General features: G+C 41.9%; 1 protein-coding gene across 8 annotated transcripts in view; it reads right to left on the reverse strand.

Moving 5' to 3' along the window:
* Positions 1-25341, reverse strand: part of srcin1b (SRC kinase signaling inhibitor 1b) — a 145553-nt gene that overhangs the window by 11270 nt on the left and 108942 nt on the right. For 7 of the 8 annotated variants that reach the window (XM_026177945.1, XM_026177946.1, XM_026177944.1 and 4 more), the window contains 13 exons: positions 21705-22642; positions 20318-20407; positions 17616-17656; positions 17317-17340; positions 14418-14578; positions 13491-13666; positions 12956-13086; positions 8452-8599; positions 5269-5566; positions 4620-4965; positions 4281-4423; positions 2942-3091; positions 2737-2829 (listed from right to left, as the gene is read on the reverse strand). In XM_026177945.1, the coding sequence (XP_026033730.1) occupies positions 2737-2829; positions 2942-3091; positions 4281-4423; positions 4620-4965; positions 5269-5566; positions 8452-8599; positions 12956-13086; positions 13491-13666; positions 14418-14578; positions 17317-17340; positions 17616-17656; positions 20318-20407; positions 21705-22642 (2739 nt within the window). The remainder of the gene's footprint in view (positions 1-2736; positions 2830-2941; positions 3092-4280; positions 4424-4619; positions 4966-5268; positions 5567-8451; positions 8600-12955; positions 13087-13490; positions 13667-14417; positions 14579-17316; positions 17341-17615; positions 17657-20317; positions 20408-21704; positions 22643-25341) is intronic. The other variant, XM_026177943.1, reaches the window with a different exon arrangement.

Genomic DNA, 25341 nt, shown 5'->3' on the forward strand with positions numbered 1-25341 from the left:
TTAGATTTAAGGGACTTTTAATGTAACATGACTGTTTGTACCAGCTGGGCTATTCTGAGTATTTCAGAAACTGGTGATCTGCTGAGATTTTCCCTAAAAACCATCTCTAGTGTTTACGGAGACTGGTCAGAAAAAGAGAAGCAATGTGGTTTTCACGTCAGAGGACCAAACTGCTTTAAGACGATAGCAGTAAGCTAATAGCTACTCAGCTGACCACCAAAGTATGCAGAGGAGCATCGTTGAGCACACAAATATTGAACCTTGAAGCAGCCTGGGCACAGCAGCAGAAGACCAGACGCCTCTACTGTCAGCTAACGTCTTGAGACTGAGGCTACATTTCATATTTTCTCACTCAAATTGGGCAAAAGAAGATTTAGAAAAATGTTTCCTCGTCTGAGGCGACTTCTGCTGTAACAATCAGATGGTTGAGTGACAATTTGATGTAAACAACATAAAAACATGGATCCATCCAGCTGCACGTCAACAAACTGGTTCCTGGAGCATGAAAACGAGCTCACTGAACTCAAATGACCTCCACTGTCACCAGATTTTAATCCAGTCTTTGGGATGTGGTGAAACGAGAGATTGACATCATCAAATCTGCAGCAACTTTGTGATGTTATCACATAAATATGGAACAAACTGCACACTAGAACAATGTACTTAATAAAGTAGGTCTTCATACACTTTTAAGATCTGTATACCAGACTTTTGTAAAAAATACTTCAGATCAGTTGTTTTCTGTGCCAGGCTGCATCAGCTGATGCCCATCTCATGCAGAGCTTCCTGTTTAAGCTCCTTTAGCCTTGCATCCTTACGTCTTCATTAAAATTACATCTGCTGTCACTGACGTTCGCTCTTTTCCGTGCATGTGCAGTGAAGGGTGGTGAATCAATGTACTGTGGAAGGACATCTTTTGAATAAAATGATTCTGACTGAGCTTAAATTGTTAAAAAGTGACAAAAAAATCTTCATTGATGACTGGATTTACATCTATTACAGTGCTGCGCTGTGACGAATGATTGCATAATGTCTACACGTCTGTAGAGAGCAGCTGTACACAGAGGATCTAGGTGCCGGTGTTCACCATTCTTGAGTTTTAACCTTTAACCTTTTTTGCGTCTCTCTGGACCAAATTTCAGTAAAAATATTCTACCACAGGAAAGCACAGATTTAATGACCAGTATTAGAAAGAGACAATTTATTTCTGCTGACTTTAATCACTGTTGGCAGGAACTTTAAAGATGCCACGCTGCTTGAAACGCCTTCAGCAAACAAAAGCGGGATCTGAATTTAAAGCACCTGCATGTGAGAAAATAGATTCTTTCAGAGAAACGTTTCTGTCTGCAGCTCTGAACCTGAAATCCCCTCCCTCGCCCTCCCTCCTCGTCTCACCGTCCCTTTATTTTGACAGCTACCTGCTTAGTGGCGTTGTGCGATAATTCCAACAAAAACAAGACCTCTTTTCTCGGCTCAACGTGCCAGCAGAGCTGTCATAAAGAGCACTCTAAACTAAATGCATGATCTGCTTCGATCCGTGCTGACTCACTGCACATCGCATCACGCCGTCAGCTACAAGGAGGTGCTGCAGCGGTTACAGAGACTTAATGCACATTTTATAAACAAACATCACAATATGCAAGACTGAAAGTCAGCAGAGGAGAGGACACATTAACAGGGTTAGAAAGAGAAGAAAAGTTCAGCCACCTTAAATTTATATTCAGCCTTCTGCCTACAACTGGATTTTTAAATATGAATGTGGAAAACACACATACGTTTTCAATTCGAATATACGCCACCAGAAAATCCAGTTATTTCTTTTAATCTTTGATATATTTCAGCGTCTGTTGATCCCACATAGGAGTAAAAAACTAAAAAAAACTAAATAGGATGTTTTAAATATAGCATACACTTTAATTAGCTTACATTATCACAGAAAAGTAATTAAGCATCACCAAACAAACTGAAACAATCTGATTCACATACAGTGCTGTTGACATGGCAACTTTAATAGATTTTAACACTTTATCTAGTTTTCTGTTAAAACAGGTCATCGTTACTCCCCCAGTCATTTATCCACATAGCAGCAAACAACAGATTAATGCCATCAGTCACGGCTTGCAGTACTGCGTGCACAGTGACAGAAAACACTGTGACGCTGCAGTCACATGACATCCTTCACCGTTGTTTGCACGACTTGTACAAGCGAAACAAATATAAGGAAGTCTCGCTCCTCAGAAACAAAATGCAAAATGTAAAGAAGACTTTTGCATGGTGCCCACGGTGCTCTCTCTTCCTCGCTCCTGTAAAGCCAGTTATTGTATTTAAATTGAATTATAATCAGTAAATAAATTCAGTCACTGCTAGCGCGCTGAGATGAATCACCAGATTTTCCTCGTCGTGTGTTTTTCTCCTCTAACAGAAACCTCACAGTATAAGGCTGATTACATGAAAGCAGAATGTATAAATGGTGGGAAATGCTGGTGTTTTTTTAAACCAAGGTCAGAAAACCACCAGATTAAAGTGCTGTCTACAATTTAGTCTGCTGGCTTTTTACAGCTGTGTTTCCGCTGCTTATTTCAGTGTGACCCTGAAAAAGGTGTTGACTCTTTGTATTAGTCGCTACAAAAGCTTCAGCAGTAGTAGGAAATACAAAGAAAGGGGGAATGAGCAGAAACAGAAGCAGAGCCCACAGGTGTGGCGGAGACAGAAGGCAGCTGGAGGTTTTTAATTTACCTTTCTGCCCATGATGCAGGGAGGGGTGGGGGTGGCCTTTGCTGGGCTGCTGTACCCTTTATTACAATCTTTTACAGGCATTCTCTGAAATATCTTTGTAGTTTTATGAAAGACACGTTATCACACCGAGACAACATGTATTAACAGAAATCTGCAACACAAATCAGATGAATAACTTCTCACTTAAAAATCCAGACTAATGTACCTCCAGCTCGGCAATAATCTTCTCTTCGTCGTCTTCATCTTGTACGGCCGAGGCTGCGATCACGGGAGGGGTCGAGGCAGGTCGGGGGGCATCGGAGGGGGTCCGCCTCAGTTTCACAAGGGTTTTTGGCAGGTCACCATCTTCTTCCATCTACAAAAGGACAAAATAAAGACAACAACATTTCTAAGGACTGACCTGCCACGGCAAACAGGTCAAATTCAATTTCATTTAATTTAGTTAAATTCCATTTTATTTATATAGCACCAAATTGCAGTTTGTCAAGGTAAAAACTCTACAATGAAAACAAAAGAAAACCCCAACAATCATATGATCCCCTTTGAGCAGAGCTTTGGCGACAGTGGGAAGGAAAAACTCCCTTTTAACATGATGAGACCTCTGGCAGAACCAGGCTCAGGATGGGGCGGCCATCTGACACGCCCAGTTTGGGATGTGGAGAAGAAGACAAGACAATGATGGAGATCCACTGTATGTAACAGAATATAACAGAACCACCATGGAGAGCACTTGCACCAGAAATGACTGGCTTGCTCAAAAAGGGAGCTACGTTTTTTTTGTGCTGCCACATGTATCACTGTAGAGACGGAGATTTAAGTCCACTTCTGACAAGAGGCTTTAGTTATGAAAGCGTGACAGGATGAAACGACTCTGGTTAGTGGGGGTAGTTTGTATAAAGAAAATAGAGACGTTTATTTCTAATAGATTTGAGAAAAGGCAGACATTTACAGCATATACCTAAAAAAACAAGTAGAAAAGTTCCCACCAAAACAATCCATATGCATTAACAACACTGTGGACCAGAGGGCAAATACAGAAACTTGATTTATAGTGTGAGCTGAAAGAGGCAGCATGCTGCTGTGAGCCTGCAGCAAAGTCTGCAGAGATCTGCCAAAATCTGAAGCTGTGTGGTAAAAACCTGTCGACGTAGCAGCATGGCAATAATCCTGAAAGTGCTGTTAAAGCTGTTAAAGCCTGGTTAACTCGCACTAATCTGGGGAAACCTGCATTACTCAAAGATCGCTCAGGTAAGTAAAGTGGAAGACTCAAACATGTTAGTTAGAAGATATGACTATAAGCACACGTGTGTCCATGTTAGCCCTGTGATGGACTGGTGACCGGTCCAAAGAGAACCTCGCCTCTCACCCCTCGACAGCTGGGATAGACTTCAGCCACCATGCGACCCTTATTGGAAAAGTGGCTCAGGAAATAGATGGATGTATTCAAACATGATCAAGTGATTGGTTCTGTGGTTGTTATCTAAAAAACAATCAAGGTATGACTCATATGTGGTTCTGGATACTGAACCCTGACTGAGTCTCACCTTCAGGTTCTTGGACGTGACGATGACTTCTCCAGTACGGTTTGTGGTGAGGCCGTGAGCGGAGGGGAAGCTTCGGCGAGGTGGAGGCGGAGGAGGAGACTTGGAGGGCTTTTCTGTTCGATACTTGGCCACGTTGAGGTCCACTTTAAAAATAAACAGATTTTTAGTATTTTAACTTTCATTTTGTTTAAATAACTTTATTTAACATTTATTTATTTATATTGTAAGGTAATATCCCCCCCCTCACCCCAGCTGGTTGGGGGTGAGGGGAGGAAGACGGCACAAAGGCACTTCAGTCAAAGCTGAAAGCTCAGATTTAAATCTGAAACACAAACTGACCTGAGCCTCGATGCGAACCAGCCCCCTCCATGCTGTTCAGCTTCTGGGCAGCCAGCTGCACCTTTCCAGGCTGCTGGTCCCCGCTGGGTGTGGTGTTTGTAGTGGTGGAGGTCGTGGCTGTGGTCCCAGTGGTCCCAGCTGCAGAGGTAGCTGCGGCGGACGTTATTGGGATGGTGATCTGGGGCTTTGGGGGCACTGCCGGCTTGTTTATGTGCCTGGCAGCGAAGTCAAGGTCGGGGATGGCTTTCATCAGCTCTGCCTGAGTCTCTTCCAGCAAGCGATTGATGTCCTGGGCGCTGAACTGGGTCAAGCTGGCACGCTTCTCCTCCCAGTCCCGCTCGGCCGCCTGACATAAATACAGATATAGACAAATGATATGCCCTAACATGCAAACTACTAAGAGGCAGAGCTGGAAACACATAACCAAGGCAGAGAGAAGCAGTTTGTTTTCTAATGCTGCATGGACAAATGGAATTATAAACAAACTGCTGGCGTGTGAACACGGTCTCATGGAGGGATTTAAGTACCTTCAGATGCAATTTCAAATGTAAATGGATATTTGCCATCTGGCCGATCCTGACAACGTGCACATTAAGATTGTTCACACCAGTAAGATGAAGAAAAACAGTCATAATGAGCAGCTCATTACCAGTCGCACTTCGGCGGACACAGACTTATCAGGAGGACGCCGGCTTGGCAGCTCATCAAGAACTCGATTTCTAAAGGTCATCGTAGGCTGGATGTCCTGCTCGGGGCCCGAGGTGTCCGCGTCGCCGGCAGACACGGGCATCCAGTTGGCCAGGCCGGCGCTGGTGCTGAGATCGGTGAGGCTGAGAGGAGGACTGTTCAGGATGTCGAGATCAGAGGTACGACTCAGGTCATCGGCTCGTTTCTGCGGTTGGCTGGAGAGGTCCTCGGGGCTCTTCCACACCCCCTCAGTGACTTGTCTTTTAACAAAGGGGACAACAGAATAACGGTAAGGTCATCAGCTAACACAATGAAGTCTATTGTCATTGATTAACCAGCTTTTATTACGTTTACTTTAACAAACTCTGGTAATGAATCATAAATGATCCAAACTGTTGCTGACTGACTGCAAAAACTTAAATATCAAAAACTTGAACTGTTGAACCCATAAAAAGGCAAAAATGGTGCCAGATTTAAGTTTGGCCAGACCATTTCTTTATGTTGTAAAACACTGGCTCCAGCACTCCTGCTAATTAGATCGCTCCTGGAAATCTTGTTCTGAGCACCTGTAGAGGAACCTTCATTGCGTCGGACAGAAAGCCTTCGACGTGTCTCAGGATGTTACAGCAGAACGAGGCCTTATGGTCTGATCCTGTTTATGGCTCACAAAGCTGTAAATGTTGAAGTAAATACACACTGCTCCTGGTTGTGCCACCTTTGGGTCAGCTCAGGCAAACTTATTAAACCCAAAGCTCCTATTAAATGTTTTGACAATCGTGCAAGTAAAGATCAAGAACAAAATGGTTCTGAAAGTTTGTTTGCACATGAACCCGTTCAAACTTGGAGCTTTGATCAGGATGTCATATGATGTCACATCTACACAAAGCTTCAAATCAAACCAGGCGTATTGTAAAGCACTGACTCTGAATGGGTTCTTTTATTTTGAAATTAACTGGCTTCCCTATGATACTTCTGTGTATATCTTCCTGCCCTTCCCTCTGCTGCTGAGAGCTACTCCTCAGATGCTTTTGGAACGTCTGCCAGACGTGCCATCACCTTTCGGGGCGGGCGCCATTAGCTCCCGTGGCCACGTCGGAACCTGAAAGCGACACAGCTGCGCCCGGCACATCCCGGGTTCATCTGTTCTGTGTGACAGTTTTATTTGTCTGTTTGTTTGTGTCTATAAATGTAACGATGTTTGCTGCCATCTTCAAGATGATATTTTCAGTCTGAATGAGACTTTTTTTACCTAGTTAGATAAAGGATTATTAAAACAAACATCACTGCAGATCACCACCGAGGGTAAGTGATATATTACTCATCGCATGAACGATTGAATTACCGCATATGAGGAACTGAAGAAAGATGACACAGCTGAAATAATTGGCCATACTTGGTGTACCGGAGAGGAGTTTCTCACATATTTTAATCCTACTGATCTTACATTAAAGTCCTGCAGCTCCCCAAGAAAACCGGCATCAACATTTTTCTGAGATTTATAATCCCGTTTACAGGATTCAGACGTCTTAATCTGAAGTTCCCGAACGGCTGCTTAGACAGTTTTTAACTTTCAACTTTTTCTTTCAATTAAAAATAAATACAAAAACCTCGATATATGACATGTTATCATTTTGATATCAGCAGAAACGAGGCGTGCTGTCTGATGACCAGAAGGTTTAACCATTAATCAGAAATACCAACAGTGGAAAGGAGAGACTGCTGCGCCCGTCAGCTCTCCTCTGATGTTCTCGGTGTTCACACAGGACTCACGGGCATTATTCAGCGTTTGGCAGCGCAGTCATGCATCAATTCTGATTTTACTTCCTTAAATGTTAATCTTAAACACATAATTGGGAATCCCATATAAGCTGCATTCCACTGATTCCATATTACAACAAATCCTTTTTCAATCCTGGACCTTTGTTTTGGATAAAACACGAAATTAAATAAAAAAAAATTGCAGAACTTTTATGTAGTCATTAGCACCGCACAAGCCTTTGTTTCTATTAAATCTGTGTAGATGTTAATATATACCAATCAGGCAAAACAAAATGACCACCTGCCTGATATTGTGTTGGCATCTGGCACCAAGATGTAACTAGGTCCCTTTTAGTGGTTGGAAAAGACCTTCTGATAAAACAGATGCATCAGCTCATCGCAGTTACTGCCTCTAAAATGAGTGTAACCTCAATCTTGAGCAGTTTGTGCAAGCTTAGTTAAATTCTGAGTACAGGTAAAGGGGGAGTAGAGATTCTCGCGAACACACAGATGGACAGGCGCCTCGGCGTGGCACGAGCTCATCGTTCTTTTTGGCTCATAGACTGTATATAAACGATGGATGTAGTCACTCTCACTTGGTTTATAAAGTCGTACTTTTGACATCAGAAGGTGACCATTTTTGCCTTTTGCCATCTCGATGTTTGAAACCAGATGTGGCGAACCAAAGATGGTCAGGACACCACCCGCTCATATTGCAGCAACGTTAAACATTCACAGTCTAATGCATTAAATTCATCCACCCAGGTGGAACTGCCAGCTGTTCTACTGTAACTTGCTGAAGTGTCTGAGGGGGAACTTCTAGGAGTGACGGTGACACGGCAAATGAAAAACTCTGAGCATTTTGCTGTCACCAGACTTGCATCCCTGTGCTCCATCCAAAAAATGAAAATCAAGTTGAAATCAAGATGCTGTTTTTAGACGATGGAGCCGATCCAGAACACATCACAGGGGGAGAAGCATAAGGACACTTCTACTGAGAGATCTCAAATGAGCAGCTGTGATGAAAAGAATTGAGAGGTGAACGGGAAAATGACCATGAAGAGGAGATCAAGTACGATTTTTGATTTATCTGGGCTCGTTCCTAAAACCTCGATCACATGTTGTGTATATATTGTAGTTTAATATCCTTATTTAAGTCCTTTTATAATCTGTAAATAAAGAAAAAACTATTTTTTATAATAATCAAATGATAAAAAAAAAATTTAAATAATTGATTGGTCCTGATAAGACTGACGTCAGCTGTATTATCTAAACCAAATTACTAAAAAATGATGACTGACTGTGTGGTTTGATGTAAATCTTGCAGAAAATACTTGAGCTGCTTTAATAACTGAGCGAGGGTTCATTTCACTTTTAATTCGAGTACCTGCGCAGCGTGCTGAGAGCATCTGTCATGGTGTTGCAGCGCTTCAGCAGGGCATCCAGACGATGAGGCTCCTCTTTCAGGAACTTCACAGCCTCCACCTCCACCCTCAGCACCACGCGCATCTTACTCTGAAGGCTCGGGAACTGGTCTGCACAGGGTGGGGAGGAAAGAGGCATCAGTGAAAACAGAAAGCTGTGTGTCAGAGAGATATGTTGAAATGTTGACGTGAGAAGAAATAGAGCCGGAGAGCAGGGACAGCGGGAGGAGGCGGATTACAGGGAAGGGGACATAAAGGGAAGACGGGATGCTGTTTCTGTCACCCAGGATTTTCCTGTCATATCCAGATGATTCCTATGAGGAGGGCTCAGCGGGGGTCAGCTAAACGAGAAGTAAGGACATGTTAGCTTGTTGTAACATCTGAGATGTTGGATTTCAGCAGAAATGGCGGCGCCTCAGGGGCGTGTCCTGGCCATGTCTTCTTATCTGTACATAAACTTTTTTTAACATATGTTTCATTCTTTGTAGTATTTATATGTCCTGTTTGGGTGTGTGTTGGTAACAAGCTGTATATGCCTCAGATTCAGACTCTGTTTTTCTTGCATACTGATTATGTTTTGTTCTCTCACTTCTTGCTTCTTCCAAGTGTGTTCCCCTTCATCTGAGTCTGATGTTTGTGTGTTTTCATTTGGTCCCTCTTATTTCCCATTTTATTTTGGAGGTTAGTTCCTCATGTGGTTTTCTATAATTTTGCTTCCCTCCTTTGTTCTTTTCCCGCCCTTGTTTTTAAAAAATATTATTTTATTTATTGGTTTTTGTTTTTCCATAAAAACATAAACATAAAGAACAAACTAGAGGCTGTGAGGCACATGGGAAATTGAAGATGATGCGACTGCTACAACGGTCACTTTAAAGAAATATGACCAAGAACAAGTTAAATAAATAACCTCCACATCTTACTGGATGAGAGTAAAGATCTTTGCTTCCTGCTAAATCAAGGTTAAAATCCTGCCCATTGTTTAATCAGGACCCATCTCCTCTTTACCACCTCATAGTACCGCATCATCCTAATAAAGAGTTAGTTGTTGTTCGTATAGGATTTAAAAGTAGAATGGGAGGCAGAGCCTTCAGTTTTCAGGCCCCTCTTCTGTGGAACCAGCTCCCAGTTTAGATTCAGGAGACAGACACTATCTCTACTTTCAAGATCAGGCTTCAAACTTTCCTTTTTGCTAAAGCATGTATTCAGGCGACCCTGAATCCTCCCTTATTAATGCTACAATAGGTGTAGGCTGCTGGGGGATTCCCATGATGCACTGAGTGTTTCTCTTCAGTCACTTTCCCCCTCATTATGTGTCCTTACACCTCTCTGCATTTAATCATTAGTTATCATTAATCCCTGGCTCTCTTCCACAGCCTGTCTTTGTCATGCTTTCCTCCTCTCACCCCAATCAGTCGTGGCAGACGGCCGCCCCTCATCGTTTTCTCTGTATCATTGTAGGATCTTTACTTCACGATACAAAGCGCCTTGAGGCAACTGTTGTGATTTGGTGCTACAGAATTAAAACTTAATTGAATTAAAACTTGCAACTAGTGAGTGATTCCAAGCGATTTCCATCTTTTATAAATGTTGTCACTGTTGTCTGATTTTCAAAGTTTTCTCTCTATTACTGGCCGATCTGTAGCTCACGATAAACAGCGCCTTGAGGCGACTGTTATTGTGATTTAAAGCTGTATAAATAAAACTGAATTGAAATCAAATTGAACTGCTTCTGAGACATATTATGGTATTACTGAAGAAAGCATCCCAATCCCTTATTAAATCAACTCTGAGTATCTGGTTTACACATAAGTAATTCTTCCATTTGAATCATAAATAAAATCTCCTCAGTGTGCAAAGGTGGGAGGAGAGGTAGACGTCCAAGTTGAGTTTGTATTAAGGTCTGATTGGGTTCACCTGCCCCTTATTTTGCTTCTCTGCTTAGTGTGTATTTAGTATGCATCTTCCCTGTTGTTGGATTTTCTTTTCTTTTTCAGTAACTTCCTGTTTATGGTCTAACCTGCAACACTTTTTATGACTTTTAAAAAAATAATTCCTTATTTTCAGTCCCTTTCCTTTTGCTGTCTTGTCCTACTAAGAACTTATAAAACCAACTAAATAAAAACTATTTTTCCATTTTCTAAGTTCACATTAAATATAAAATAGTGGAGGACACTGTTAAACTTGTAGGATCCAGGCTCACAACACAATGAGCTTCAAAGAGATTTGGAATTGCTTGTTAATATTCAGGATAGAGACAGAAGTACACAGGTCAAAGCAGCAGGAACAGAGGCCAACTGGAACTTCATGAATATTAATTAAAGGACAATAAGACTCATAAATATTAATCTGCATGTCTGCACAACATGAAAATGGACAAACACGGTATTTTGGCAGTGTTAGCACCTGAACTGTGACCTGTAACTACAGTACTGTACGTGGGGAGATTTCATGATGATCAGTGTTTGTATGAAACATTTGATTGTAAAGTCATGTTAGTGAGTGTTTACACCATCACACGCTGGCTTTTCTAGAAAAGTACATTAGCAGTAGTAATAAATATTACAGGGAATTTATCTGTTGTATTTCATGGCACTAAAATAAATTTTAAAAATCTGGCTTCTGGACCCTCAGCCACAAAATATTTGCAATTACAGTGACGCAATTATGATGATACGAAGCTTTAAAAACAAAGTGTTTCAGCTTCATTTAGATTCACGTCTCAGCACTTTTCCTTTTGCAAAACAAATAAGTGTAAAAATGAATTTGTATGGGACCACTTTCAGAGGGAGATTACTTCAGCTAATCCAGTCTCATCCTGTAAACAAAGATATGTGTTAATGTCTCGCTGGGCTACAGCAGAGGTGAAGCAACAGTGCTGGAAAGTGCAGCTAAGCCTGGCAGGTGTTTGAAACCTTTTTCCTTTGAATTTGTTGCAGTTTAAAGTTAAAAGCACCGACAGACACAGAGCTGCTCACCAGCGGAGCGGTGGGGTATCATTTGCATATAGCAGTAAAATTAAAAAACTATTATCTTAACTAAGTGGTTAATTTCATTAACCAGTCATCAGTACAGATGTTCCACTAAAGCATCCAAATCAGTTCCAATACAAAGATCAGCATGAACGTTCCCTCAGTTGTTGTAATACAGTTTAATATCCAGAAATTCATGAAAAAGAGGATTTATGACAATTAGCAGTTAGAACTCAGCAGGAAGTCACGGTAGGTCACTAATTAACATCTGAAAATGATACTGCATGCTCTGAATTCATTCTAAAAAGAAACTCAAAGGTAAAGCACGACGATGGACGTAATCAACGATGTAAAAATAAACACCAGCGCTGTGTGGAGGATTGGTGACAAGGAAATAGACTGATCTTCATTTAGCAATTTTCTATTCCTGATGACTAAAGGAGCTTGGAAAGAAAAGCACCTGGACTTCTTTAGAAGCTTCTTCACTTCTAAGAGAAACTGGTGGAGAATCCCAGGTTTTTATGCCCTATTGAAAGTGTCCCTTAGAGGGTCGTGGACCCACTATGGAACCTCTGCCTAATCACACGATTAGTTTATCACAGATTAACCTACCACACATCTCTTTGGACTGTGCGAGGTAGTCACAGAAAACATGCAAACTCCACACAAGAGCTCGGGAGAGCAGATTCAAACAAATACGGTAGCTTTTGTGCTGCGAGACAATGGTGCCAACAGTTCCTCAGTGCAAGTTGGAACATAGCATGTTTGACATATAATAATTTTCTATGTGGCATAAAGCTACAGAGATATGGCCGGGCTAATATAAACAGATTATCAGAGGGAAGATGTAGGATGAGGGTTAAACTTATCAATAACAGGTAAATGTTCTTGGTGGGCAGCAACAAACGGCAGGAAGACGAAATAAACATCAAACTTCAGCTGAGAGAATGTCTGACAACAGTTATTAATATGTTCATCCATGGTTTGGATGACTTTCTATGAATGAGTCTTGATGCTAAGCTTAATGTCCACACTAAAATCTTAGCCAGCCCAAGAGTGATTCCAGACTGTGGTGTGCACCGTGTGATTAAAATACCTTAAAGGTGCACTGCACATGAATAGTGCTACTAGAAAGATGGACAGAAAGACAGCTGGAAACTTCTGAGGGTCTCATTTCATGTTGATAAAATATAAACAGCGCACTAAAGAAATGAGAGCCTCATCCAACGCAGGACATGACTGCATCTGCAAACGAGGTCAAAACATCATCACTTAACAAGCAAACGGGATCGAGGGATCAAAGACTGAAACACAGAGACGTAACACAAAAGGTGAAAGGTCGAGGAGTTAAACACTCCAGGGGTTAGGGAAGGGCTTCCTGATCAGTAATGGCAGATGTAGTTTATGTCCTCTAGTCTCGTTAACTGAGAGGATTTTAAAGCGTCGAACATTCAAAGAACAAACAAAACATCACAGATTTGGTCATGACAGCATTTACTTTTTAGCTCAGTGAGTGTCTCTCCCAGCATCCTCAGCTCTTTGCTCTTCTGCTCCACGTCCTGCTCCGTCACGAGCCCGTGATTCACGGACGAGTTCCTCTGGAGCTCCTCCACAGACTTCTCCAGGTCGCTGTGAAGGACAGAAATTTGTAAATGTCTTTTATTTTGAAAATGTAACTGTTCACACCTGAATTCACAGTGGATGCCCTGCAAATTTTAAAACTGAGTGTAAGACTTTATTCATGTACTACTACTCATCTACTACTGGCTTCCAAAACATTTACAAAATAGTCCCAAAATTGTGCTTGTTGCCAGCACCATCGTTTAGCAGATGAATGCAAAAAGTTTTTTTTTCCTGGTTTGATTTTGATGTGAAGCTTAAACCAGGAAATAATGAAACTTCAGCTAAACATACCAGGAAACACTGTCTACACTTTGCGTAAACAACTGGAAACATCATGAATCGTTCACCTCACCGAACCAACCGAGACCACCTGACTGTTTGCTGTGCTTCTTACTTAAGATCAAACTCACTGCAGCTGTTGGATGAGCAGCTCCTCCTGGTTTAGGTATTTGAGCCTCTCCTCCTCCACTAGGAGGCGCTGTCTCTGAAGCGGGTCCTCCTGGGTGCGCATGGCATCCAGCATCATGAGGCTCAGTTCAGACTCCGTCTGTCTCAGCAGGGCGAGCACCGAGTCCTGGTTCTCCAGCTGGGAAACAGAGTCACAGCTTAAAACTTGAACTGGTTTCCATTCACACTATTGGATGAGTGCACGTACCCAAATATTCAAACTGCATTTGTGAGTTTATGAGGTAAATGTACTGAAGTTAAAACTTACTCTCCTGAGGGATCAAACAACATCTGGTGTGTTGGTCTGTTTGCAAAAAGAGCTCCTACTCTGTTAGAGGAAAACTCCCCAGTAATCCTTTATCTTAATCGAGGGACTCAACTCTAACAGTACTGCAAGCTGCACATATTACATATCCCCCTTTGAGGCTACCGCACATAGATAAAACCCTCTTAACTCAATGGTTACAAGGCTCTTTTAAATAAAGTGCAATAATATGAAACATGGATCAAAAAGTAGTTCTTAAAGGATTCTATAAGTTCTACATTTTAAACAATATATAATAATAAATGATGAAAATAAATGTATATTATTCTCCTAATCTTTGTGAACTCGTTTCACTTTAGTTCTTTTCTAAAAAATCTGCTTTTCCTCTGCTGCTGGCGCAGAGCCGAGGAGACCCACCAACAGTGAAACAGAGAGCAAAGGAGGGAAGCAGGTGATCAACGCTATTCAATGTATTGTACAGTGGGGCATTAATATTAATATTTGGTCCAAGCTTGCACAACCTTGCTGACAAAAAATATGACATCACGGGAGGGGAAAAGTGTGGGTGACACGCTAGTTTGCATATTTGAAAATAGTTTTCAGTCAAAATTGTCTGTTTACAAACCTGCATGTTGCGTAGCTGTGACAGCTGTTTGCGCAGGGCGTTGGTGTTCTGCTGCAGGCTTTGTAGGTGGAGCTGCATCTGCAGGCGGGACACCGTCACAGGCTGGTTGGGCCCCGAGGGTGGAGGAGGCATCAGGGCCAGAGGAGCAGATGGTGTCAAAGCTGCCCGGCAGAAAGTGATATTCATTTCAGGGAACTCATTCATTCCTTGTATTGGGATCCTTTAGAGCACATTTAGAGCTGATAGAAAATTGTCCCAGAGTACTGTTACCAAATCAGAGGCTTCAAATGAAATCTGCATTTTGAGAAACATCTGCTGGTTGACTGCATGAATACAGAATATACTGGATGTTTGCACATTTGAAAACAGAAATCCAGGACAAGTTCTATCTGTGCTGCAGGTCAGAGGTGGAGATTACAGTCTTATGTAGACTCAACAGTGATAAACAGCATGGGGAGGCTTCGGGGACAAACAGGATCGGGAGTGAAAAACAGCAGTTCCACTTAATCCGAGAGTCTCGTTATAGAGGCGTCTCCCAGACAGCCACAAAGTGTGAGTGTTTCTAAATGAGAAAATCCTCTTGAATGGCGATGAGTGCTACGTTCTGACACACGCATCATGCAGAACAAGACAAAGGAAAGTAACTGGAAGACAGTCAGTTAGTAACAGAGGAGGGGGTGTAAGAGTTGCATTTCAAGGCTTCTTTTAAAACTAATTACAGCTGTCCACACCAAGGAGGAAGACTGTAACACCCCAATGCTGACACCTGTACAGGTGAGGAAATGGTTCTGTGTATAACTGATTATGGGCACAGTTGCTGCAGCTCTCCCGGTCAACCAGAATTCAGCACAGCCTTCATCTTTCTGTAAGCTTTTAACTGCCAGCACAGAGTCCACAGATAAGAGCTCAAGCAAATCGAACCATTACTGACTAACTTTTATCATTCAGTGAGACACGCAGATAAAAATCTGACAGGAGAAAAAAGGAGCAGCTGGAGTGAATGGGAGAAGTTAAAATATAAAAATCACAACTAAAACGACTCTTCAGAAGAGTCTAATTCAAGTCGCAAGGGACTCAGAACATCCAGACTTATCTGTAATTTACGATGAAATAAGATATGAATTGAAATTGCAAAATATCATCTTTTTAGATCCTTAATAGGAAAAAAGGAGGCTAAAACTGAACACTTTATGTGAAGAAATCAATGTTTCTAAAGATGTTTCCGCGTTTCCCACAAGCAGCTAATTTTCTGACGCACAAACGTTCAAACATCAAACTCTTTTGATCGCCTGCAAATTCATCCTTAGTTGAAAAGCTGAAGGGAAAAACTTTGACAAAGCAAAGAGTTTGTCGTGTCCAATTTAATGCAACTCAGCGATTTCTCACTCAAAAACACAGGAAACTATGGAGGACCAAAACTGCCAAAATTACAATGCAATAAAGAAAAAAAATAAATGGCTCAAGTTTAAAAATGTGCATAATGTAAGGAATAATCCACTAAAGAATTTTTTTTTATTGTAGTTGATATGTTATACCCACACACACATATTGTTTTTCCTATTTGATTCTGTTTTTTAAATATACATTTTATTTTTTTATAGACAGTTTTACGAATCATTTAATTATAATTTTCCAGATGTATTCCCTGGCTTCTTTCTTCATCTCTGTTTCCATGCAACATTTGAGCACAGCTGTCATTTGAAAAAGTGTCGTGAGGTTGAATTTGGATCCATCTGTTGTCTGATGGTAGAATGGATGACAGGAATTAAAATATTCTCTGAGCCAATCATCATATCATCAGATAATTCAAAAGTCTGCCAGTGACAACTTAGTGAGCAAGCGAGCTAAGGTTAGTCAGCTACTGCAACGAGTAATATGTCTGGATTATCATATAAATAGTATTTTAGGCGTGAGGTTAAAATTATGATTGACAACAGAAACGTATTCGATTGATGGAGTGCAGCCCAAAGTCTTCTAAGAAAACCCTCCTTATGCCATTACGGCACCGCGAAGTGGCTCCCATGACGGTGCATTCAGAGACACTGCGCTTCATGTCTTACTTATAGTGTGTTAAAGTGTCTTATTAACCTGAAGAAGTCTGGCTATTCTCTTATGACCACTACCATCAGCAAAGCATTTTCTGAGAGAAGACACCTTATTCTGCCAGCTCAATAGATATTTTCTTTCTTCAGACATTCTCTGTAAGTCCTACAGGTGGGTTTGTGAAACTCCCAGTACATCTGCAGTTTCTCTCAGAGAGCCTGTCTGGTACCAACAACCTTACAACCTTCAAAGTCACTTAAATTGCCTGATGATTAGTTTGAACTTCAGGAGGTTGTTCCATGTGACCATATGTACATCCCTAAATGAGTTCCTGCCACATGATTGGCTGATATTTTGCCCTAATGAGCAGCTGTCCCTAAAAAAGTGGCTGATGATTGTATACTTAACATTTGCTTTGTATAATACAAACTAACAGGGGGCAGTTACCCAGCTGGCTATTACTTAGCTACTCAATGTGCTTGGCATGGGCAGTCCGAGTTAAATTCATCAGTAAACTGATAGTCAGGTATAAAAGTCTCCTGAGGTTATGAAGAGCAAATAAAAAGGTGAACTAGCGAAAAAACATGTTATGCAAATGCAAATAAAACAGAAATATCACGTATTTTAAATTTTATTAAGCCAGTTTTATTTATTTGTTTATTTAATCATTTCTAATTTTGGCAGTTTAGGCCCTCCATAGAACAAAGGGGAAAGTGAAGGACACAAGGTGTCAGAGAGGCAGATCCTTCAAAATGACATGTATACATGTACTAGGAACTCATGGGACTCCAGATAAAAACAGGGAAGGGGTGAGACGGGGGGTACCAGACACTTCAGGAACACATACAGTAGCTACCTTTCTTTTTTATAGTTCGTCCAGCTAAAACAAGAAGCATGGGCACCAGTTACAGAGCAGCAAAAGCCAGCGTGTACAGTACAGTACAGTATGAGGAAGCTTGCAGAATCAGCCATTACAATCACATATGAGGCTCCTTAAGAATTATGCAGAGAAAATGAAATAGCAGCAGCTCTGTGTGAGGAAAAAGAGCTAATTTATGTGGCTATCAAACAGGCAGCAGTGTGAAGCAGTGACAGGCAGTGATAGGAAATACTTTGTCTCCTTTTCTTTCTTTTTTTTTGGTAGTGAGCACTTACTGTCAGTTCCTGAGCAGTCACTGGCTGACTCAATCTTCTCCCTGGAAGAGGCAAGTGTTAAAGTACTTACAGCCAGAACACACTATCGACTGAGCTACTGAGAAGCTATTGATATATGGTGGAAAATGTGTGAATGTAGTGTGCGTGCTGCTGTAGTCGGGATTTTTTCCCTCGCTCCTTCACTATTCCCTACATGATCTACCGTAGTGGGAAGATCGCTGTTTAACATAAATTTAAATTTTTTCTTCCTCAGCTGAAGCAAAACACATATGAATTTTAAAGCTTTTTCCACATCATAACAACCAGAAAAAAGGCGGAAAACCAACAGAGATGATAAGGCCTGCAGTTATTTATTAAATATATGCATTTATTAAAAGGTTTCCCTGGTTTTTGGATGTTGAAATGAACACCCACAATAGTGACTCAAAAGAAATGTGGGAGGTTCAGGACACAGGAATCCTGGCTGCTACAAACTAAAAGCATCAGTAGGGCTTCTCGCCTTTAAGGTTCCAGCCAGCAGCTTCATTTTCTTTAATATGACATTGCAATAAAGTGCACAACACAGAATCAAAAACAGTTTCTCTTCAGTTTCATAAACAGTACTTGGATTGTAACCTGCCCTTCTTCTATTTTCCCACAGTGTTTAAATTTGTCTTATGTTTTAATGATGTTGGGGTACAGCAAATCTGAGGCTTCCCGGGGCTTCCAAATGCTATCCTGCTGAGTCTCTAATGCCTCCCAGAAACACACACACACACACACACCAAGAAACACACAACCAAAAAACAGCATCTGTCAGCATGTCTCTGGCTCCAGTAATACCAAATATATCCATCCAATCTCATCTGTTAATACAAAATCCCTGAAAGACAAATTAAAGGACTTAATTAAGGATGCTCGGCTCCAACATTTGGATCGAATATCAACCCGATCCTACTCAGAGAGCTCGAGTGGGTATCGGTGGCCCCGGGGTGAACTGAATTAACTTCATCAGCACATCAGCAGTGCGCTGGCTGCTACAGCAGGGAGGAAGCTCACGGCAAAAGGTCAGCAGTTTGGAGGTGTTTAATGTTGGTGACAAACAGCTTTTCTCTGGATCTTTGCAAAAGTTTTTGACTTCACCACAAACTCTGGTCAAACAACTCGACATAACCAAAACATGCAATGATAAGTCTTTCCCTGTTTCTCTCACAGCTTGGCCTGGTACTTAGAAAGTGCTGCACTTTTGCATGCACACACACCACTTTGCCTTAAATTGTTTTTATCAGTCATGGGAACACTGACTGATGCATGACTGGAGTTTAGGAAGTATTGAGCTCTCTAGTGGGCTTTTTTTAATCCTGAATGTTTAACACAAGACCCCTGAAGAATGGAGGGGAAGTGTACTGGTACTGGTACTGACTTTCAGGAGCGGCAGAGAAGTATGTCAGGCTGGTGTAGGAAATTTATGAGGACAGCAACACAAAGGTGAGGGGTGTAGTTGAAGCGACTCGGATTCAAAGTGGGGATGGGATTACATCAGGGATCAGCTGTTTGCTGTGGTGATGGACAGGCTGATCAATGAGGTCATGCAGGAGTCTCTGTGTACTATGATGTTTGCAGACATTTTTATCAGGTGGAAGAAAGCTTGGAGAGGTGGAGGTATGCTCTGGAGAGAAGAAGAATGAACGTCAGTAGAAGTAGAATAAATTCATGCGTGTGACTGAGAGCGAGACAGGTGTAACAATGAAACTATAAATATCAGAGGTTGTGAAGGTAGATGGGTTTAAAAAGCTGGGGTCAAACATCCAAAGCAAGTGCAAAAGAGAGGTGAAGAAGAGAGTGCAGGCGGGGAGGAGTGGGTGGAGGTGATTGTCAAGGGTGAGCTCAGGTTGAGCAGTTTGGAGACAAAATTAGAGAGCCATGGCTGAGATGGTTTGGACATGTGCAGAGGAGGGATAGTGAATATATTGGACAAAGGACGCTGAAGATGGAGCTGCCAGGCAGGAGGAGAAGAGGCCTGAAAGGAGGTTCATGGGTGTGATGAAGAAGGACATGCAGAGGTTTGGTGTAGCAGAGGAGGATGATAGAGATCTGCTGTGGTGAGCCCTAAAGGGAGTACCCGAATGAAGAATTCAAAGTTTTCCCCAAGGACACTTCAACATGCTGATAGGAAGAGCCAAGACTCAAACCCCTGACCCTCTGATGAAGAAGCATCCTGACATTCCCTCTCAGCCACAGCCTGCCGTGTAAAGCCTGTTAAAAAGCCTTTATCACACTAACAATATGTTTCTGTCCACTTCATTAATATCTTACAAACTTCGATCACATAAAACTTTAAGCCTGAATGCTAAAACTGCACGCTGCAAATCTCCCAGCAGTCTACAAATGTTGTAAATGTGATATTTTCTAACACATTATCAACTGAACTGAATTCTTATCAGACTTTTTATGGATGTGGGTAGGTCGTACTTCATGTACTTTTCTGTATTTTCAAGTTTTCAGGGCAGTATGTAAGGAATGGATCTGTAAATGGGCTTTGGATTAGTTCAAAAGAAGTGTAAGAACAAATCGTACACTAGGTAACAACTACAAAATGGATTTGTTCGCTTCAGACAAACGTGTGTCTGTGTTTGTGTGTATAAATGAAGTGTTTTCACAGAATTTCTATGCATGTTTGTTGCGTGTGTGTGTGTGTGTGTGTGTGTGTGTGTGTGTCTTACGGGCTTTCTGCCTCAGGCGCTTTGCTCAGTACTCTCTGCAGCAGCCCGGTCAGGCTGGCTATCTGCTTCTCCATCGCCTCCATACGCTCCCTGGATTCAAAGATGCACAGAAATGGTGGCTAACAGATGTTTCATACACATTTTACATAAAACATAACTTAAAAGGTTTCTCAGTTTTTAGTCCTCATTTAAAATGTAAAGTCAAGTGTAATTACTTTTGAGTTTTTTGTGTTATGAAATCAATGAAATTACCTCCTCACATAAAAATAAATCTACTTTTGCTTAAACAGCAGCTATCAGGACTGAAAAAGCAAATAAGTGTCGCATGCCAATGACACATGAAGCTGGCTCCAAAGTGAATCATTTGCCACAGACTCTCGTGCTAAATGCTACAAAAATGGTTCTGGTCTCTAAGTATAGTTTGCTACATTATAACAACTGCAATATGGATGCATTGTTTTAGCATGCCCTTTTGTATTTTAAGACTTGAAATTAGAGGCGTGGCCACTTTGAGCAACACTTGTGTCGTCACTGGGAGCTCTACACTAAACCAGAACATTTAAGAAGTGTGTGCTTTCATTTTGTGAAGTAAATACAATTCTAGTACTTCATTAGTTTATAAACTATCACTAAATGGCAGATATAGGTCTCTCTGCATTGCACTCGTACAGTTAAAGATGCAGCTTGCTAGCCAAGCTAGCTGATGTTAGCAAATAAAATTATATCACCATCAAACTCTCATCACTTCAAAACAAACAAACAAACATGGCAGTGGGCAATATGCCACAATTGAGGCTTTAGAACAAAACTAAATATCTGCATCCATTTTTTTTAAAAACACATTGCCACCACTACATAACTATGATAGTATCATAATTTTTTTAATCATATTTTTAATATTGATCAGTTCTGCTAAACTGTACAAATTTTATAGTACTTAAGATTGGTCATAACTGTTGTATACGATTTGTCTTCATATATATCTAATTTCTTGCTTGTGCGGTGGCTTAAAACTGTACATAAGCAGATATCCCTGAAGTCCTCATCTTTGCCTGTGATTCACCTGCCATCTCACGTGTTTCTCTATGTAAGCTTCTCAGGATCACTAATCTCTACCATAAGAATAAAGCAGCTGGGGAGTGATTCATAAATTTGCACATCTACCAGTGATAAACAGTACTGACATTCTCATATTAGAAGAGATGCAAGATCACCAAGCTCTGAGCACAAACTGGTTGTTGGTAAGGTGCGAGTAATTTCTAGTTTTAATGGCAAAATTATCAAAATCACTCATGAAGTCTGTTAACATTACCATAGGAAAACAAAGTAGACATCCTCCACACATACACATATGAATTGCCAGCAATTAATAAAAAATGATAAGTACCTGGTTTCTGTCTCATTCCCCAGCAGAGGTGAGCCGAAGCTTACAGGTCCACCTCCATCCCCTCCGGCACCAGCCAACAGGCACAGCTGCTCTGAGGTGAGACCCAGTCCTGGTCCCTGACCCCGGGCTTTGGGACTTTCCCCAAACACCGAAGAGGTCACAGAGTCTCTTCGCAAATTCTGTCTCCCTGGAGAACCCCGATTGGGCATGGTTGCTCCATAGGAATCTCTCATGTCAGGTATCTTCTGCGGGGAGGAGGGTGGAGGCACCCGCAACCCCATGGCCAACAGAGACGCAGCATAGGCATCGTTATAAAGAGGTCCTCCGGCCCTGTAGAGAGCGCTGTTTTCCATCAGTTCTCCTTGTAGTGCAGCTGCTGAATAGGAGGTGAGTGAACGCACTGATGCAGCACCTCCACCACCCCCACCTCCACCACGGCGGTATAAGGAGCCGTATGGGTCGGCTCTTGCTGGCAAAGGAGAGTGAGGACCCCCTGCGAGGCTAAGCCGACTTGGATCTGGACCCAGAGTGTAGGGGTCTGCGTAAATCCCGCCCCCACCACGATCATCCCCCCTCAGCAGCACCATGCTTCGGGATCCCCCCATTTCATCGTCGGGCTTCACGTCCCTGCGCTCAAGTATGGCACTGGAGGAGGCGCAGAAGGCCGGCTGGGGGTGGTGGGGCTGGTGGGGCTGGTGGAGCTGGGGCTGCTGGTGGGGAGAGGAGTGGTGGGACTGGGAGTGAGGGTGAGGCAGGGAGTGGGTGTGGTGGTGTGGCCCGGCATAGGAAGAAGGCCTTCCGCCACTGTAAAGTAGACGAGCACGGGAGGGTGAGCCTTGGGGAGGGGAAGCAGAGGAAGATGAATGCTGGGAAGACATCGGTGGATTGCTCAGGCGGCGGTTGGGTGGAGAGTCCTGGGGTGCATACACCATCTCCCTCTACAAACAAAGAACATAACTGTTATTCCTGGATACATAGCACATGTCCATCGAGTACAGATCAGTACAGGGTGCTGGAAAGTTTGCCCACAAGTCAAAAGTATAATTTGGGAAGAACATCGTGGGCTTTGTTGAGCATCTATTCTTTACACTCTCATGAAAATTCAAAGGCGTGTGGGAGTTTTTGCCAACAAGTCCACAAGTGGTTGTTAAACTTGCAGAAGGCTTTTGACTGTGTGGAACCTTGGGGAATCCTTTTGGGGGTGCTTTAGGACCACTGCAAGTAAATTTACTAGTCGACTCACTCTCACCTATTGCCATGAATTGAAAGTAGTCTCTAAAAGACTAAGATCAATGATATAAGTGGTGGAAATGACCTCCCTCCAAACGAGATCTAGAATTACAGAGACAGGGTGAGGAGGTCAGCAACTCAAGAGGGGTTTAGAGTAGACCTGCTGCTTTTTTTGCATCAAAAGGAGTCATTTGAGGTTATTCACATATCTGACTAGAAGGCCTCCTTGAGGCATATCTAACTAAAAGGAGACCCCAGGGCAGACCCAGGATATACTAGAGACAATTATGTCAGTTGGTTTGCCTGAGAATGATTCAGCATCCCCCCAGATGAGCTGGAGGCGAGAAGGTCGGTCTGGGCATCTTTATTTAGACCGCTGCCTCAGTGAATCAGACCTGGATAACATTACAGTGGCAAAAATAAAGGTCAACTCTTTTGGCCTGTGTAAATCATAGCGGCTCCACTGTTTTTGTTCACAGTAAATGTGACTCATGTTGACTCACCAACTAAAGAAAATGGTTTATTGGTAAATGACATTATGAGATTGAAGCCATTTTTCCATTCTTACCCAGTCAAAGGGAAGAGATACCACGTCACATGTTGGGAGTCTGCATGAGTGAGGTGGTGCATAGAGAGAACTCAGAGACGTGGTGTTACTGAACATGAACAGGCAAAATAGTCACAAACTCTTTGGTGGAAGTTGCTGCAATCTCACAGGTTGTTGGACAGATTGTGAGTCTGTTAACAGACTGAATCAGTGCTTTACTGATTTTATGTCCTTTCCCCATCTTATCTCTAGTCCACACTTCCAATCCCACAACAGCTGTCATGGGCCTGGAAGTGAGGTTTAAATAGAAAGTGAAACTGAGGATGGTGTCCGTCACCTAGCTGAATATCATTATAGTTACAGTATTAATAATTCGATGGAGCTCTGAGGTCTGAAACGACTTGTTCAAATCCAATAACAAGATTCTTTAGAAATATCATTAAAGTAACAGTTTAAAATTTAAAGTTATACTAAAAGTGCGATTTGTGGAGGAAAAAAGGAATTTGATGTTGAGCCGGGGAGATTAAAAATTTTCACATTCATGAATAATGAAACGCAGCAACCATAATGGACCTACAGGCCATGAAGAGTGCTATTATATTTATTATTTATTGCTTCTGTTAGGGTAACTTCATATAATAATCATGAATTCAAACTAAACAAGTTTAGAACCTAAACTTGACTCCTGACTCTCTAATGAGATTAATCAGTTCATTCACAAAATATTCTTAATCTCGTGTTTTGCGCTTGTACACAGTGGATTCAATCAAACACAACACAGAAGATTAAATGTTATTTAGCTGCTGCAGGCCAATCAAATCATGTTATAAAAGCATCCAGAGAAAGCGAGCTAGTTGTTGCGGAGTTCAGCATTAAAATGAAGAAGACTTGATGATTATAGCACGTCATCACACTGTTATTATATAAAAGACATTACATATTCTGCAGCATGTCACCTCTCTTTTATCCACATCTCTCCAAATCTCTGGACGGGAAAAGGAGGTAACCTCTTGTCTGCAATTCAGAAGTTTTTGAGGCAGTTTTCAAGCTAAAGAGATCTATTGATGGCAGGTATTAGGGTAGATTTGGAAAAGGATCACACACTGTATATGGTTTTAGCTGCACCATCAGAAGAGCAGCGACTGAACGTCCAAGTCTGATTTCACTGGTGGCATTAATCACTTTGGGGAAGGGATACAATTTGTTCTCACTGTGGTTGAACACAGTTAAGGAGAGGCAGAGATTTCACAATGATACTAGAATGCTTTACCCATAACGTCTGTCAGTTTTTGACTTTTCAGAAATTCAACAATCAGCTTGACAACTAGCTATTTCTTTTAAAAAAGGGCAACTTACTGTAACAGCCAGTAGTTCATAGATGCCACTTCCTGATTGACAGGAAGGACTCTAAATTGCCCCTCTGAGTGCAGTTTAAGTTGCACTTGATGCTTTATTGACAGGCTGTGCATGAAGGGATAATCTTTTGGCATCAGACCCACATGTCAGATTGAAAGACAAAACAAAGCGGGGAGCGGAGGGTGTGAGTAAAAGCCGTGCTTTGAAGGCGACCAGACAGAAGAGTAATAGATACGGCAAAGAAGCACAAAAGAAGACGACGCTGTAATTGCTTGTGACGCACAGAGCTATCTCTCCTGGAGATGATGCAAATTGAAAAGCCAATATTTCCACATAATAACCCTCGGGTCTTTTCTAACAACACCCAGTGGACAGCCTCGCAGCACTCTGGGGCCATCATCTTCCATCTTGTATCTTAGCAACAGCCTCGTATCGACACCATCCTTTAAGTGCGCCGAAGACATGCAGACATTTCATTCCACCCCCTAAAGTCGCAAGACGCCT

The sequence above is a fragment of the Astatotilapia calliptera genome, chromosome 8, assembly GCF_900246225.1.
Source record: "Astatotilapia calliptera chromosome 8, fAstCal1.2, whole genome shotgun sequence".
Taxonomy (NCBI): Eukaryota; Metazoa; Chordata; class Actinopteri; order Cichliformes; family Cichlidae; genus Astatotilapia; species Astatotilapia calliptera.